Source organism: Artemia franciscana, chromosome 9 (genome assembly GCF_032884065.1).
Source record: "Artemia franciscana chromosome 9, ASM3288406v1, whole genome shotgun sequence".
Lineage (NCBI taxonomy): Eukaryota > Metazoa > Arthropoda > Branchiopoda > Anostraca > Artemiidae > Artemia > Artemia franciscana.
Window position 1 is genome coordinate 14,914,925 of NC_088871.1, and position 13,318 is coordinate 14,928,242.

General features: G+C 34.7%; 1 protein-coding gene across 3 annotated transcripts in view; it reads right to left on the reverse strand.

Annotated features, from left to right (window-relative positions):
• Window positions 1–11,632, reverse strand: part of LOC136031042 (putative leucine-rich repeat-containing protein DDB_G0290503) — a 424,748-nt gene extending 413,116 nt beyond the window's left edge. For 2 of the 3 annotated variants that reach the window (XM_065710237.1, XM_065710236.1), the window contains exon 1: window positions 11,407–11,563. In XM_065710237.1, coding sequence (XP_065566309.1) covers window positions 11,407–11,486 — 80 coding nt within the window. In that variant the 5' untranslated portion in view covers window positions 11,487–11,563. Of the gene's footprint in view, window positions 1–11,406 lie in introns of all 3 variants that reach the window. The other variant, XM_065710238.1, reaches the window with a different exon arrangement.
• Window positions 11,633–13,318: the final 1,686 nt, after the last annotated feature.

Genomic DNA, 13,318 nt, shown 5'->3' on the forward strand with positions numbered 1-13,318 from the left:
ACTCCCCCCAGATGGTCGAATTGGGAAAACGACAATTTCTAATTTAATATGGTGTGGCTCCTGATACGCCTGCCAAATTTCATTGTCCTAACTTACCTGAAAATGCCTAAAGTAGCAAAACCGGGACAGACCGACAGACAGACAGACCGACAGAATTTGCGAGTGCTATATGTCACTTAGTAAATACCAAGCGCCATAAAAACAATGTTGACACAATACGCTATATAATTGTCTTTTGCTTTTTTGAGGTGAAGCTACTTCATATAGAAATTGTTGTAGAAAGTTCGAAGAGGGCTCATTCGATTTGAAATTGAAATTTCTAGTGACCTTTTTAATAATGAAAAGTGATTTGAAAGTAGCCAGACTTCCCCCCCCCCTCCCCAAACACCCATCGTTACTCAAACGCATCCAATCAAAATTATGAGATGACCATTTTGCTCAGCGTATTTGAAAGGTCCGTAATTATGAGATGACCATTTTGCTCAGTGTATTTGAAAGGCCCATTATTTATATCTTTAGGGAAAAGACCCCACAGCCGTCAGGGCAAGGGCTATAAGTTGTATTAATTCCCAAATGTTCACATTTATGGTTTTATGACACATCTGATTAAAATTCTGAGACACCATTTTTATTCAACATTGTTGAAAGGTCCGGTAATTATGCCTTTGGGAATGTCATATCACCTACAGTCCTCAGGGTAAGGGCTTTAAGTTAAACAATTCGTTCATTGCTTACTTAAGGTATAGGTTATTGAGAATGGTGTCTATTTTGACCTTTACTTTCTAAAAAGACGAAGGACATTCATATAAGACTTTCAGAGAGTGTTGAGGGTTGAACTAAAACAATACAACATACGTGCATAAGGGTTGTCAAAAGGACGAAACTAAGGAATGAATAAGTACATTAGTTTGGAACTTTCAGAAAATGATAAGTGAGATAATCAATTGACCAAACAGGCAACATTTCCACGCTACTACTACTGCTACTGCTACAACTAAAATTACCACTACTGCTATCAAAACTACTACTATTACTACTACCACTAAAACTTCTACATCTGTAACGAGTAATACCATGGCTGATGAAACTGAAAATAGATATTTAAGGAAACGTCGGGGAGAAATTAACTGAATCAAAACATACTATGTGCATACATATTTCTGATAAGAGATGCTATTTGGTTAGTTAATTGCAACTGACTGACCAAAAGCCAATTTGTACATGGTAACCTGTTATTAATACTGCTACTACTACTGTTATTAATATTGCTATAACTACTGTTACTACTACTACTAATAAAACCCTAATAACACTGTGATACTAGTGCTATTAAGGCTAAGTCTATGAAGGTGAAAGTTTGAGCAAATATTAAGGGTAAATCTTAACTCAGTAAAAAGAAAATTTGTGCAGAAAGAGTGTCAAAAGGACGTCTTTCAAGAACTAATTTGGGTAATAAGTTGGAACTTTTTGAGAATACCGGCTTAAAGGCAGGGGCGGATCCAAGATTTTCTTTAGCGGGGGCGCATAATAGGTTGCTTCGATAATCGTGCGGACAAAAAGTACCAGCAATTTAAAAGGAATCTCAACAAGTATGCGTCGTAAGTAGGTAGTTGAAATGGTCATAAATTTAATCTAAAATCTGGTGAGGGTTAAAGTTCTAATAAATTTGTTGAAATGAAAATGGTATAAAAATATTGATAAAAAAATTTTTTTTCTTTTAAAAAAAATAGTACGTTGAAAAAAAACTACCCCGCAATGAAAAATTAAAAAGATGTTCACCTTCATTAAAAAAGGATATTTAATATTTTCTGGATTACTTTTCGCCTTTGCACTTCTGACTACTACAGCGAATGAGTTAAGCTTTGTATTAAAAAATACATCCAGGTATGTGTTTCAAACTAAGTATACGAGTCAAAATACTTCTTAAAAAATAAATAATTAAGTGTTTTTATTTTTTTTTATTTGATAGGTTTAGATTGTGATTTAAATTCACAGGGTTTCAAGCTGGGGTAGATTTTTAATTATTTTTTTTATCTTGAGATTTTAAGATATTTAATGTAAACGTTTAAGTCTCGACATTTTTTTTTTTTAGCACAAAAATAAAAATTTGAAACATCGGCTCAGATTTAGTATTAAGTAAGAGAATTGTCCAGTAAAAATTTTGCCATTCATGAAAATATGATTGGATGGCTTGTGTCAAAATAAGTATAAAATTCCTCAGCGGTATATATAGCAGTTTATATAATTTTATGAACATATATGTGCCACCCCTATACAAAAACATAACTATATTTTGTGACTGAGTGGTATTGAGAAGGTGAGAAACTCTAAAATAATATTGTAGTTGCATTCCATTTCCATGGTCAACTCAAGTACTGTGAATTTTTACTTTTATTTCGACATTTCATTAGTAAACGTTTGAAAAAATCGATGCCATTCCACTGATACAAACTGAGAAGTCAGAGATCCATCAATACCGGTTAGAAAAAAAATACACAGATAATTATTTGCCTTCTTTTATAAACAATTTTTCGAAAATCTATTTTTCTTAAATGACTACTCCGACCTTTGAAGGCTTATTTTGACTCATATGCTTAGTTTTAAGTGTATACTTATACAAAAGTTTATTGAAGTTCAGGTATTTCTAAAGATTTTGGCCTTTTTTTGATGTTTTAGGATGAACAGAGGTAGTGATATGCCATATTATGCAGAGCTTTCATTAGATGAAAATAAGGTATAAATGACCACCACTTGCTCAGCGAAATCCAAAATATAAATTAATGTTTGCACTTCTCATACATTTACTTTCTATTATACAAATCCCCTTAACAACAACAATGTTGTAAAAACCACCCCGCTTCGCAAATAGAGCAAACTCAAATTTTATGACAGCCAAAAAAAAGTAATGATATCAATTTCTTTGTCTCTGTGCCATAGCGAAGTTTTGACAGTAAAAAGAAATTTAAATATTAAGTTTTTCAGCCCCGTTGTAACAGCCCAATTCTGAAATATCATTTCGAAAGCCTGAAGAAGTTGGGATTTTAAATTTCCTTTGCTTGTTATTACGAAATGAAGATTTTCGCCTCACAGTTGACTTTTGTCGTCATGCACACATATTCCCTAGATAAATATTTTTTGGTGGTACTTGTTATCAGTAAAATCTAAGACCAGAGAGACCACAAAAAGTAACTGAAACTTCGTTTCAAGCTTGTTTTTGAAAAGAAACAGTCTTAAACAATTAAAAACTTATTAAAAATTCAGCTACTAAAAACCGATTACAAAAACTAACTTTCGTCCCAACCCCAATCGTAGCAAGCGGTCCTAACCCCAAATCCACCACTACGTTGGGGAGAGGTGCCCCCCACCTGGATCCGCCACTGCTTAAAGGGGAAGATCAATTGACCAAAAGGCAATATGTGTACGCTATTACTAATACTACTATTACTACTACATCTACTAGTTCTGCTACTACTACTGCTCTAGCTAATATTTCTATTGCAACTACGTTTAAGGCTAAGAGCATTAAGATAAAAAATTTCAAGAAGTATATAAATATATAGGTTATCAAAAAGCCATATCATCAATGTCATACCATACGGCTAATGGCATTAAATTGAAGCTTCCAGGACTTGATGGGAGGGATATTCAGCAGACTAAAAGTCAATATTTCAATACTACTACTGCTACTACTACTAGTGCTGTTACAATTAATACTACTACTAGTGTTACTAATACAAATACAGCTGCTGTGACTACTATTACAATTCTGCTTATGGATGCGAAGCTGAAATTTTCTGTGAATTTTTCTTGGGAATTGTGAACCAAATCACATCATACAGTATGTGTGCAGGCTGTAATAAAGGCATATCGACAGTATCTTAGTAACAGTTTTGTATATAAAATTGAAACCTACTGGGCTTGTCGTTGGGGACGTTGAACTGACCAAAAGACAATGTTTGTTCCTAGTGCTACTGCTCCTACTCCTACTATTATTATCACTACTGTTACTACTTCTGCTACTGCTACTAAAGCTAAGGCTACTTATATTAGTTTTTCTGCTGTCATTGCTACTGATACCACTGTTACTATTGATGATTATACTACTACTCTTAAAGCTAAAGGTATTAAGCACACAATTTTTCGTAATATTAAAACGGTATTGAACTAAATCGAAACACATTAAGCCCACACAGCTTGTAAAGAGGCACTGCTTCAGCACTGCTTCGGCACTGCTTCGGGAGAAGTTAATCATATTAAGCTTTAATGTGAAGCTTTCAAAAAATGTTTTGGAGGGTGTACAAGTCAAAACAAACTACATCAAAACCAACTATGAGCATATAAATTGTCAGGTGGGTGATAAAGTAATACCTTAAGACCGGCTTACATTATTAAGTTAGACTTTCCAGGATAAGTTACTGTGGATTTTGTACTTACTGAAATATACTATGTGTATACGTTTAATATTACTTGTGCAGTTGCTGTAACTAATGACACTAAGGGTATTAAGGCAAAACTTATAGGAGTTTCAATTAAACGAGAAAACCATGCGAATACGGGTTTTCAAAAGGCCACATAGGCCATATCAGAGACAGCACTGCCCTAGCAGAGCAAGTAATATCGTGTTTAGCATAGTTGAACCGCTCAGTAACTATGTCTCTAGAGATATTCAGTATGACAAACCCCCACAGTTATCCAATTTGACCATTGTGCATTAAAATTAAATGTTACTTTAAAACTAAATCAAAACACACTATGTGTATACATGTCGCTAATAAGACATCTCAGCAATATCCCAAGAATAACTGAGCGTAGGCTATTAAGTCGATAATTTAACTAAATCAAAAGAATGTAACTGTATCCAGATTGACACAAAAAATACACAGAATTTTTCGGGAATAGTATTAAGCTTTATTTCTTAGGTAAGCAAGAGGTGGTATAAAACATGAGTAGGGTTGACAACCCATTTACCTTTACCAAAATGTAATTTGCAAATTACTGAAAAAAAAAATGGATCTCTACTGCCATCATATGCTAATATTCAGATACATGTATATGCTGATATTTACCCCTTAATGTCTTAATAGTTTTTATTCATTTAAGTTAAAAAAGTAAAAAAAATTAAAATGTATTTTAAATGCCATAACGCATAATCTATTGCAACCTACCATCCTTCATCTATTTGAATAGATTAAAACCTGAATGAAAATCAAACTAAACAAATAATATAGACTTAAAATGCAAAGAAATCACATCAAGCAAGAATAGGGCTACCGCGTACTAGGACCCGGAAAAGCTACGAAGTCATTTATGCGCTTCTGGGCGTAAAATACTTCATAGATAGTTTTCTTTTTCATTAGAACATTGAAAAATTGGAATCTATACAAACTTCAAGGAATTGCTTGTTAAACAGCAATCATTTTATTCAAACAATCAGTCTAGCTGAACTAGATGAGTTGTAAATTCTAGTAAATATTACCATTTAAATACATACCTCTCAAGTCTGTTGAGAAATCAGTTGGCGGATCGTAAATCAAACAGTTCGTGGTAACGAACTGTAGTAAGGAGCGACCCGGCTCAATAGTAACCAAAACTCTACAAAATAGAAATTTGATACCAATAGCTACATCAAAAGAATTGCATTTTAACGCTGATATTAAATATATAAGTTTTATCAAGTTTAGTCTTATCCATCAAAAGTTACGAGCCTGAGAAAATTTTCCTTATTTTAGAAAACAGGAGGAAACACCCCCTAAAAGTCATAGAAGCTTAACGAAAATCACACCATCAGATTCAGCGTATCAGAGAACACCGTTGTAGAAGTTTCAAGGTCCTATCTACAAAATGTGGAATTATGTATTTTTTGCCAGAAGGCAGATCACGGACGCGTGTTTATTTGTTTTTGTTTTGTTTTTTTCCCAGGGGTGATCGCATCGACCCAGTGGTCCTAGAATGTTGCGAGAGGGCTCATTCTAACGGAAATGAAAAGTTCTAGTGGCATTTTTAAGTGACCAAAAAAATTGGAGGGCACCTAGGCTCCCTCCCACGCTAATTATTTTCCCATAAATCAACAGATCAAAATTCTGAGATAGCCATTTTATTCAACGTAGTCGAAAAAGATTATAACTATGTCTTTGGGGACTACTTACTCCCCCACAGTCCCCGTGGGAGGGGCTACAAGTTACAAACTTTGACCAGTGCTTACATATAGTAATGGTTATTGGGAAGTGTGCAGACGTTTTCAGGGGGTGTTTTTGGTTGGGGGAGGGGTTGAGAAGAGGGGAAATGTTGGGGGAACTTTCCATCGAGAAATTTGTCATGGGGGAAGAAAATTTCCATGAAGGATGCGCATGATTTTTTGGCATTATTAAAAAAAAAAACAATGAAAAAATAAATATGAAAAAGTTTTTTCAACTGGAAGTAAGGAGCAGCATTAAAACTTAAAACGAACAGAAATTACTACGCAAATGAGGAGCTCACTTCCTCCTAATACCTCGCTCTTTACGCTAAAGTATTTTTAGTAATTTCAACTATTTATTCTACGGCTTTTGTGATTCAGGGGTCATTCTTAATGAATTGGGACAAAATTTAAGCTTTAGTGTAAAGAGCAAGGTACTGACAAGGGGGTGAACCCCCTCATATAAGTAATAAAAACATGAGAATACAAAAGTTCGTTACGTAAGCTAATTTATAAGTTACGTATATCTTTTACTAATAAAAACATTCATAAAAAATAAAGGTTCTAGTTGCCTTTTTAAGTAACCAAAAAATCGGAGGGCAACTAGGCTTCCTCTCCCGCTCTTTTTTTTCTCAAAATCATTCAATCAAAACCATGAGAAAGGCATTTAGCCAAAAAAAAAAAAAAATGTGAATTTCGTTATAATTATTCCTCTGCGGAGAGCCAAAATCAAAACATGTATTGATTCAAAAATGTTCAGAAATTAAATTTAAAAAAACAAGTTTTTTTAACTGAGAGTAAGGTGAAATATTACAACTTAAAACGAACAGAAATTACTTCGTATATGAAAGGGACTGCTTCCTCATCAACACCCCGCTCTTTACGCTAAATTTTTTTAGTATTTTAAAAAGAAGAGTTGAGAGAAAGAGTCAAACTTTAGCGTAAAGAGCGGGGCGCTGATGAGGAAGCAGCCCTTTTCATATACGAATTAATTTATGTTCATTTTAAGTTTTAATGTCGCTCCTTACTTGCAGTTAAAAAAAACTTGTTTTTTTATTTAATAGCGACAAAGATCAAATTGCCTTTTATAACAAACAGACACGCTTAGAGACAATCGGGAAATTTTTTTTATCAAGACAGTGGAATTCAATTCAGTGGATATTTCGACCCTATGTCCAAGGGCCGTCTTCAGCTCAACGATAACACACACACACGCACACATATATATATATATATATATATATATATATATATATATATATATATATATATATATATATATATATATATATATATATATATATATATATGGTATATAATCATATACTATATCCATAACTTGTATACTGAGATATTCATACGTTCATAACAAATTTATTTGCCCCAAAATATTATATTATCCCACCCTTCAAAATATTTAAACAATTAAAAATGTCCCTGCAAACCTCCCCCCACACCCCTAGAAAATGTCTATGGATGCCGAAGGTTTAGCTGCAATTCAGGACCAGCTCTTATTGTTACCCAATGCCCTTCATTTAATTTAGTTGCAGGATAATTACTTTGTTCCACTTTTTCCTTAAATACACAAATACAACTTAATAAAAAAAAGAAAATCGAAGAAACCTTTATACTTTCCAATACTGATACATAAACTCTACCCTGAGATAGCATAGCAGGTAAAACAAACAGCTAAATCACATTCTTTCCGTTCTTTCTTGGTGATAATATGAAAAAAACTTCGTTTTCTTAAAGAGTTAAAGAGGCTGCGTCCCAAAGTCGAACCTTAAAACGTACAGGAATTAGAAGAGGCAGTTGGGGGGCTGCCGCCCCCCAAACCCCCAGCTTTTAAAGACTCTTTTGTACAGGTTTTTTGTTTTTTTGCTAACCCCCCGCTCTTGGCTTCGGAAAGGCCCTCTTTTAATTAACAAAAAATTGAAATGAATGAATAATGGAATAACTTCGAAAAATGTTAAACACAAGAGGACAGGAGAACCATTGCGCCGAAACTAATAAATAGTAACAATGAAGTCCCCCCACAAAAAAAACCTGTACAAAAGAGTCTTTAAAAGCTGGGGGTTTGGGGGGCGGCAGCCCCCCAACTGCCTCTTCTAATTCCTGTACGTTTTAAGGTTCGACTTTGGGACGCAGCCTCTTTAACTCTTTAAGAAAACGAAGTTTTTTTCATATTATTTCTGTACGTTTTTCTACAATCCATGGTGGATGTAATTTAACAATTCCTGTACTCCTCGTACAGGAATTAGGAGAGGAACTTGGGTGGCTGCCGCCCCCCCCGCCTTTAAATCATTGTATAAAATAGAAAAAAATTAGGACTATAAGAAGACTATTAGGAGAGGCAAACCCCCCGCTTTTAAAGACTCTTTTGTACAGGTTTAATTTTTTTTCATATTAATTCTGTACGTTTTTCTACAATCCATGGTGGATGTAATTTAATAATTCCTGTACTCCTCGTACAGGAGTACTCCTCGTACAGGAATTAGGAGAGGAACCCCCCCCCCCCTCCCCCCGCTTTTAAATCATTGTATAATATAGAAAAAAATAGATAGAATGACCGAAATGTTTCTTTTGCTCATAAGAAGCTAATATTCTGTTATCTCTCAAATGATAAGCTGTCCAGGTGTTATCAAAATTTTTTTGATGTTGTGAAAAAAAACCGCCCGTAAGGGACTTGAACCCTTTACCCGAGGATTAAAAGTCTCACGCTCTACCAACTGAGCTAATATCTTGCATGTGTTTAAATATAACTTCTCAATAGCTTTTAAAAATTTCAAATTAACATGGGCTCTTATGGAGAGAAATCCGTTAATTAAATAGCTAATGGGTGGTTTCTGGAAAACAGGGAAGGAGTTATCGGATCGAGCTGAAATTTCGCGGATAAGCTCCTGGGCCGTAGGGGACCTTAACTTGTGAATTTCAGCCCGATCGAACAACGTTAAAAGGGGTGGGGGGGTTGGAGGGTCGAAACTTTCGGGGGGTTAAGATTTTCCTACGAAACTTTCCAGGAAAATTACTCGGAGAATTCCGCATCGAATGAGTCTTCGTACACCCAGATCCGATGTCGGATGTGACCTGTAGGCGTCTAGAAAAAAAAAGTAAATGAATTTTAAGTGGCTATGCGTGGTTTCTGGAAAACAGGGAAGGAGTTATCGGATCAAGCTGAAATTTCGCGGATAAGCTCCTGGGCCCTAGGGGACCTTAACTTGTGAATTTCAGCCCGATCGGACAACGTTAAAGGGGGGCTTGGGTTGACAGGTCGAAACTTTCGGCCAGATTTTCCCCATGAAGGAAAAGTTGGAGGGGGATGAAATTTTGCAGGTTTCTTAGTTGGAGCTCGGGTTACGAAATGCATCCCTCCCCATCCGTCTGCGACCACTGGAACCGAAGATCGCTTAACATTGTCGTGTGTCGCCTCTTTATAGAGGCACGAGTGTGCCTCCTTGATAATTCATTCGTTTTGGAGGAAACGGTAAAAACCACACATTAGATATTTTATCAGATACCTGTCAATGCTGGCTGGTTTTCGCCCTTTCAGGATTTCAATGGATCAAGCCCTAGATTTTCAAAATACTCTTTCGGTCTTTTCATTCGGGATTTTCTTCAGGTTCCAAAAGATTGTTTTTCAAATCTCCATTAAACAAAAAAAAAATATTAAAAAAATATGTTTTCCCCTCCTTTATTTTCGGGACCCCTTAGGAAGTGATTCTTTTGGACCAATCTCAGGCAAAGGGAACTTCAGTCCCCTTTCCTTTTTGTGCAGGCATGAAAGGAGCTAAGGTATTCTGTAGCCTTCGGGCTATACGGATCTAAATAAACATGCTCTCAATCAATGCCTCGAAATATGAAGTATCTTCTTTGACATAACATATTAAACGTTTGTATGTCGAAAAAATTAACGTCGAACGTCGTTAAGTAAACGTCGAAAAAAGTATGCTATTAAACTACATTATTTGAAATTCATTTCACAATAGTGCAGATTCAACCATGAAGGAAACCTTCAAATGTCCTATTAGCCCTCTATATTAAAAAAATGTACTATATAAAAATAAGTAGGCCTGGGGCTTGGGTCCACTACCTCCTTTGACTATATTGCCGTAAAATGAGTGGCCATATGTTTGTGGGTGTTTTCTTGGAATAAACTAAATAATTTTAACAAGAAAGCTTCAACTTGTTGGTGGATCACGACTTCATTGGAAGCGGATAAGCTACTCAATAGAAAAAAAAAACTCTTTAAGAGTAAACCCAGAAAACTCGACTGATTTACTGAATTTTAGTCTTGGTCGAGCTCATGGTAGCGAAAAAACACGAGAGTGCATACTTACGAGTGATGTAAGTACCAAAGTTGGAAGCTCCGGAAAAGCATATTACCCATCGAGCGAAGTGCAGGTCATTAAATAAATATTAATCTTAAGAAAACAATTTGAAAAGGACGTTTTTCAAAGATCTGATTTTACGTTTAAGACGGGCAGAAATTGAGTCCTTTCTTAGTTTAAACGGTGTTTGTGTGTTATTCAGAACACACTCAATATGTTAAGTTGGGTTCTTTCGTGAAACAAACTACGATGCAGGTACATTTCAACGAAATATTTTATATATAGAGGTTGTTAGGTTGGGTTAAGTTAGGTATTTGATATAATGCACCCCCCCCCCCTAATGTGCAAATATATAGTCCAAACTTTTGATAAAGCTAAAGAAATAAAACAAAATATGATGAAAATATAATGCTTTATTAGAAAAATTTGTAAGATTACAACTTAGAATTATGTACCCAGAACCTAATCTAACCCCCCCCCCCCTAATCTGCAAATAAATAGCCCAAAATTTTGATAAAGCTAATGAAATAAAACAAAATATGATGAAAACATAATACTTTATTAGGAAAATTGTAAAATTACAACTTATAATTAAGTACCTAGAACCTAACCTAACCACCACCCCTCCCCCCTAATATGCAAATATAGAGCTCAAAGTTTTGATAAAGCTAATGAAATTAAAACAAAATATGAAGAAAATATAACACTTTATTAGGAGAATAGCTTCACTTACTGAGTGTGTTCTGAATAATACACAAGTACCGTTTAAGACTAAACAACCAAAAATCACATACTTGTTTGGACTAATAAATAAACCTTAGCCGATTGATTATTAAGCTTAATGCTCAAGTCACACTTAAACGAACAAAAATTACTACAGATAGCAACTACCTGCGATATTACCTAAAACAGTACCGGTCTGAAGCAGCATTTTGGGATAAAGTCCTCTTTGGAGGTGTGCGTAAGTATCCAATTGGAAACATTTTGAATTAGTCAAGTAACAATTTCTCTTTCATTCTAAGTGCTTTGAACTGAATAGATATTCCAACTGAGAGATTATATCCTTGTCTCTCAAATTTTCTAACATCTGCGCAGTCGTGAATGACAGCTAGAGGGTTGTATTATGAATGAGGTATTCTTTCAAGAAATCTACGCCAAATGAGAAGAACACTGATACAAGAGGACGCATAAAAAGCTGAACAAAGCCAGGAGATTCAAACAGGCGTAATTTTCTATAGGGCTGTGGGAGCAACTGCCGTCATACCTGTTTCCCCCCCCCCACCATTGAAATTTAGCGTCTTCAAAAATATTGTCAAAATTTAGATAGGCCTACATAATTCAAGCATCCACAGAAAAATATCAGTTTTCTTTAGTATGCATTTGCTTTAATGGTAGTAAATGGATCATTTTTCATTTATTACTAGCATTTTCATGTGACTTGGGAAAAATAGCCCCAACTTTACCCCCCCCCCCAAGGATTTTGACGAAACTAAACTATTGGAGTCAAATATATGTCTTGGAATAAATACTTAAACCTTAAAGAGTCATGTGCATTGCCAAATATTTCGGCCTCATTTTTATATTTCGGCTACATTTTATAGTTTTTATCTTAATTTGCATTTTTTGTTCACTCAATGCATTATGTGCAGATTTAATTAAAAATGATCCGGTATTGTGAAAGCCAATAGTTAATAACATTCGATTTGTTTCAGAAATACTCTTTAGTTTAGCAGCAAAAAAAAGCGAGAATCATACTAAATCTAAAAACATGCTCCTGAATTGTTTTATTCTGAATGAAATTAAAAAGAAAAAAAAAGTTTTTTCGACTGAAAGTAACGAGCGACATTAAAACTTAAAGCGAACAGAAATTACTTCGTATACGAAAAGGGTTGTTACTTCCTCAACACCCCGCTCTTTACACTAAAGTTTAACTCTCTCAAAACTCTGCTTTTTAAAACAATAAAAAAACTTTAGCGTAAAGACTGGGGCGTTGAGGAAGGAACAACCCTTTTGTCAGCACAAAATCTAGTTCTTTTGATATATCTATTAGTATCAAAATTCCGTTTTAGAGTTTAGGTTCCTATTGAGCCGGGTCGCTCCTTACTACAGTTCGTTACCACGAACTGTTTGATGCCATGTTTAACGTTTGTTTTTCAGTGCTTGTTGAACTTCTTTCAAGTTATGATGCTAGGACTGATAATTATATAAATATATATATATTTTTAATGGTCACGTATTTTTTGGTAATTCTTACAGATACGCCTTTTATTTTGATTAGCTGATTATAATTCTTATATATAGAGCTAAAATATGTTTTAACGTCGTTCCTTAATTCAGTTGAATAAAACTTGTGTATTTATTGAATTTCTGATCGTTTTTGAATAATACCATGATATCCGTGATATACGAAATGGTGTGAACGATTTTTAAAGGCTGTGTGGCAGAACAAATTCGTCATGAAGTAATAAACAAAATTACTTTTAAAAATGCCGTAACCTTAACGAAACTCGTCTACTGCTCGTCAAACACGCCGAGAAAAAACTACGCACCGCTAATGGGTCTGTCGTTGCCAGCAGACTCATCTTAATGTAATTTGCAATCTTATAGCGAACTTTCCAGAAAATTAATAAAGCTTGGATTAATTAGTATGTTGCCTCATGTCTTTTAAGGTACATTTGTTATTGCTTGAATAAAGAACTGAATTTTTTCAATATTTTTTTAAGAAGAGAAATTTGCAAGGTTTCGGAAAGTCCTAACAGATTCAACCTTTTGGCATTATTGCACAATTCCCACTCTTCAGAAATAAGAACAGTAC